Here is a 5164-nt window from a genome sequence, read left to right on the forward strand (position 1 = left end):
ATAGGTTGCGTCACTAGAACTTTATAGACAGTTCGCGTAGGCTAATTTGTGTGAGATTCACCAGATTCATCTAGCAGTGTCAGTTGACATACCTTAGCTTCTTTTTATATTAAATTATTTCTAACAAAAAATCATGCAACTTTGTTAAATTTTTAAGGTCTAGACATGATATTTTAGTTTCAATGTCCGGGTTTTGATGTGTGGCTCACAAGTAGATCTTATCGTGCTAATATTGGCACAAACTGTACTGGCTTTATGTAACTTCGAATACTATTATTCAACAAATTTAAGTGAATAATTTAATTAAGGTTTAAATGTGAGTTTTTAGGGGGCCGGCTTTTGATATGGGTCTATATGTAAATCTTGTGCGAGGGGCCGGGGGCTTGGGCCTGACACATACTAGCTTGCTTTACTAGTATAGTGCCCGTGCTAACGCTACGGCAAATTTTAGAAATGGACATAAAATCAACCAAACTATTTTTCAATGGCCATATATGTTTTGTTCCCTACTTTCATAACCAAGGCCGTACATGTTTTGTTTGGGGTTGCTGCTGGCAACAAAGTCCATCCACGAATGAAAGCCAGACATCAGATTATTTTGGTCAGTCACTATAAATAATTGAAGACATCCAAATGGCAGATGGTTCAGCTACAAGTCAATAAAAGCTGAAATATAGATGAGCACATGTGTATAAGACATGGTGCTTCCACATAATACATGCAACTCACGGCAGCAGTCTAACCCAGTACAGCTAGAAGCATATTTATATATTATAGTTAGTAGAAGGAAGATGGTTCGATGCAAAAGACTTCATCCACTCCAATGCCCCAAATCAGGATGGGGACCTAATCCTGCAACTGAATGGATTTACTTATTAGAACATTGAAACCACCATTGCAAAAAGAAAATGCATACTTATTGGTTTTCATAGTCGCAGTGCTAAGGCATAATTCATGGTCGTCGCCATGAATTGGGCAACCATTTCTTGAAGCAATAAAAAAGCTCACCTATTGACGTGCTTTGTCCACGACCTTGATCCCACTGCTGGAGGAGTTCACTCTTGAGGTTTTTTTACCACTGTATTTTTAGGAGATATAATGGTATGTCCTATAAATGAGACAAGTTCAATTATATGGCCATGGTTCTGAAATTTCATGCAATTGCAAAATATAGTAAAAACAGGCATACTTTATGGAAATATGAGGATTGAGACTAACCACAGAGATTGAAGGACTTTCAGGATAGCCTATGGGCAGTATGATCTCCAGTAAATGAATCCATCCTAGTTCATCCATGGCAGATAGTTAGCCATAATTTCAAACAACATAATAGAATTGAAGAGAAGCCCAAACAAATTCAGCGAGATTTGAAAAACTCATATCACTGAAAACATTATTTTCAGATATTTCTAGTTCTGAAATGATCCCAAGCATCTACAAGTGTTTAACGTGGTAGGAATGCTTTGCTGCAATCAAAACAAGTTGATCCTTTCTATCTATCGATCAAGTATACATCATCGTATACTAATTGCAGTGTGGGTACAAGTGTTCGATGTATACTAAGACTAATAAGGCAAAATAAAATGTACATAATTTTTTTATTACGTGTAACTTGAAAATGTTTCATATTCTGAAATAAACATGAGAAGTTTAATCAAATTTGAGTTGTATGTATTTGGTGGCATAAATGCTCACTTGTTTCTCACTGTAGGTCGTCTTGTCTCATATATGACATGTACAGATTAGCATGAAAACTGCTAATTCAATTTTCAATTGGAAATATTTGTTGGCATCAATACTCATTTGTTTATTACTGCAGATCAGCTTGTCTTGTCCATTAACATATAGAGCAGGCAGTGGCCACATGGTTGTTCAAAATGATTCATATCTGAATTTGAGATTAAAGATCCATGATAACAACATGATGCGAAAAGTGTGACAGTACAAAATATCTTAGGACAGTCTTGTGGAGGCTTCGAACCTGGAATAAATTAAAACAACACAGGACCTGCCTGGTTCCTCCAATGTAGGAAAAACTAACTTTCTAAAATCTCAGCCAATCACCAATGTAGAATCAGTTCCTACAATCTGTGCACAAATTAGGCAGATAGTGTCAAAGTCAATACCTATATTCTAGATTTCTAGCTAGGAATATGCAGTGGGCTGTGAGCTAGTGGCCATAGAGCGTCAACAGGATCTTCGCATGGAGCTCTTACATTGTGAAGTCATAGCCGATGAGAAACAGATTGCATGACTCCTTGAGATCAGGCGTGATGACATCCCTGCATCCTTGAGTGGGCTGATATCGATGAGCTGCGCATTAAGAACTTGCAAGGATGCAGCTAGCGGAGTAATAAAAATTAAATATGTCTTTAAGAACTTGCAAGGATGCAAACAAGTGACTAAAAACAATACATTAGAACCAAAATTGGTGCTATATGAATGTCACAGAAGCTTGACGTGTGGAGTACTTCAATACTTGCAATCTCAATGGGAAGAGCAGCTAGCATCAGTTGGTAGCAGCAGTGAATTGCTTCATCTGAACAGAAGAAGCATTAGCCATAACTATCTTGAAAAATATGTTTGCCGGTTAAAGACTTCGTCATATAAGCATCAGTCTTTTATAGAGGGATTTATTAGTAGATCATATAGGGATTAAAGATGGTTCTGTATTGCATGCACCGGAGAGAAAAAGCAAAAGAAAAAACTGGGCTCACAATTGGTAAAAGCTGCTCATAACTGACAGTCAATTGTCTGTTTCCAGAGTTTAAATATAATAAGTAAGCAACACATATATCCTCAAACCCACAATCAAATTATTGCAATGTTGAGAAACCAAACACACTACCAGCTACCTACCTCGGCACGCCCAGCCGGCCAGCTCTCAGCTGATCACGTTCGTACGCGTCATGGCAATGGCATCGTCTCTGCCGCCGTTCACGGTGCGGCGCGGGGAGCCCGTGCTGGTGGCGCCGTCATCGCCGACGCCGCAGGAGACGAAGCCGCTGTCGGACATCGACGACTCCGAGGGCATGCGCTTCTACAGCTCCGGGAATCATCACAAAAATTACTGTGCTAGACATAAAAGAACCTACATCTGTTTCTAAATTAAAAAAAAAGGAAAAAAATGAACCCAACTTAAGATATGGATCGGAGCTATCATGTAGCATATGGTTGTAGAAGTAAAACACAAAAGCGACATGAGCAAAAACCAGTATAGTATCATGAGAGCACATACCGAGCGGAGCTTAGAGCGAAAATCTGGTGTAAAATCAGACAATATATCCACATGGGTTTTCAACATACAAATTTGAGGGCCGACCTGCAAAACAGTTTGATAATAGTGTAAGTAAATGTACATATCAAATCCGGGGATTCATTCTTCCAAAAGACGTGAGAAATGAGAACAAGAACAAAACTCTTTTACTATTAAGTACTACTTTTACTATTTTTAGCAAATTTAAAATGCATGTAAGCAGACAGAACGGTATGCTGTGATATAATGACTGAATCTGGACACACTACTCACTGTGCCAAATGTTGAAGACATATGGCAGCACATCCACTTCTCAATATTTTCACATACCTAAACTTAACAACTTAAGTTAACAGATCAAGAGCTTATGCGAGTGCCTATTGCACAGTACTACACAAGGCCACACTGCCAAATTTGTGTTGCAGCTATAAATTGCATTCCTACTTAGTGCAGAGGACAGAAATTACCTCCATTATCCAAAAATTCTTGATTAACATATTGACAAGTTAGCTAATTATATGCATCCAAAAATTATATGCATCCAAGAGTATAAATCAAGTCATGATCTAATCGATCAAGTCCTTAACAAGTCTTGAGCCCTCTACCAACCAACATCAGAAGTCCAAAACTACTACTAAATAAAGCAATACGCTCCTACCTTGTCAGCCAGCTCAAGGAGTTCCTTTGCTGTCCCAACATCAGCAGCGACACACAGGTTGGTCTGCTTGGCCTCCATCAGCTCGAAGAGCTTCTTCCCCATAGGGTTGGCGGCCAGTTTCGCCCTCTCCGAAAATGTCTTCCTGAGCACCCTGGGTTTAACAGGCGCCGCCCCCGGCACCGCCACCTTCCTGTTGGCGTCGAGGAACTGCCTCACCTCCTGTGCCTTCTCCTCGGTCACCTTGCCGTGCTTGAGCAGCACGGCGAGCACCTCGGTGAGGGTCATGAGCGAGTGGAGCGTGATCCCGTTAGCGGCGAGGTTCTCCCTCCCGCCCTGCTCGCGGTCGACGACGACGACGGCGTCGGCGACGACGAGCCCCTCGGCGCGGAGCGGGGCGGCGGTCTCGAGCACAGAGGCGCCGCTGGTGACGAGGTCCTCGATGATGAGGACGGTGTCCCCGGGGCGGAAGGAGCCCTCGATGGACTTGGCGGTGCCGTGGGCCTTGACCTCCTTGCGGCGCATGAGCATGGGGATGGAGCGGTCGACGGAGAGAACGGCAGCGATGGGGAGCGCGGTGTAGGGGACGCCGCAGACGAGGCCGTAGGGGCGCGATAGGCTTTCGAGCCTGGGAAGGCGCGCTGGGGAAGGGAGGGGAGAGGAGGAGATGAAGTTGCACCTAGGGGAGAAAGGTCGAGCTTGGACTACCAGCGGCCTGGCCTGGCCTGGTGGCCAGCGGCGGCGCCCTGCCATGGTCGTCCGTGGGGGAGAGGAGAGGAAGAGTCGCGCGAGTCCGATCTACGGGAGAGGCGTCGAGCATGCGTGGGGTGAGTTGCAGCAGCCGCGGGCGAGGGTGGGAGTGAGGAGAGTTGGAAGCGGCTTCTCAGCTCTTAATCTCAGACGTTGGACTCTTAGTTGGTATGTTGTGAGCCGTTGATTTTGAAGGAGAGAGGGGACTTCAAGAAGATTTCAATTATAGTAGTTAACACACACATTCATGTATCACTGTCAAGTTTAAACCGTGCATTATTTCCAAAATTGGATCCGATAGAGGGCAATCGGCAGTGATGGCTTGTCTATCACTGCATATAGATATGATTACCGGTTGCAGCCATGATAATATTGGCCGTGAAAATCTATCATTTATTACCGGTTACCCTATCACTAACGGTTGTAATGTTGGATATTATGTGGGCTTTTAGCCCATATTCTATTTAATGATTAATTCAAGGGCCTATAATAAATACTATAAT

The 5164-nt window shown here is 43.0% G+C and overlaps 1 protein-coding gene across 1 annotated transcript; it reads right to left on the reverse strand.

Moving 5' to 3' along the window:
* Positions 2885–4664, reverse strand: LOC8082749 (uridine 5'-monophosphate synthase). Its single transcript, XM_002447613.2, has 3 exons — positions 3915–4664; positions 3239–3322; positions 2885–3040 (listed from the first exon to the last, which is right to left on the reverse strand). The coding sequence occupies exons 1-3, from the start codon at positions 4662–4664 to the stop codon at positions 2885–2887; spliced, it is 990 nt and encodes a 329-aa protein (XP_002447658.2).

The sequence above is a fragment of the Sorghum bicolor genome, chromosome 6 (assembly GCF_000003195.3).
Source record: "Sorghum bicolor cultivar BTx623 chromosome 6, Sorghum_bicolor_NCBIv3, whole genome shotgun sequence".
NCBI classification, from domain to species: Eukaryota; Viridiplantae; Streptophyta; class Magnoliopsida; order Poales; family Poaceae; genus Sorghum; species Sorghum bicolor.

Excerpts from the sequence above, each read along its gene's own strand:
- LOC8082749 (XM_002447613.2), bottom strand. The coding sequence starts at position 4,664 with ATGGCAGGGCGCCGCCGCTGGCCACCAGGCCAGGCCAGGCCGCTGGTA. Across the intron at positions 3,323-3,914 it reads TCCTTGAGCTGGCTGACAAG|GTCGGCCCTCAAATTTGTAT; the intron begins GTAGGAGCGTAT and ends ACTGTTTTGCAG. Across the intron at positions 3,041-3,238 it reads TTCGCTCTAAGCTCCGCTCG|AAGCGCATGCCCTCGGAGTC; the intron begins GTATGTGCTCTC and ends CCGGAGCTGTAG.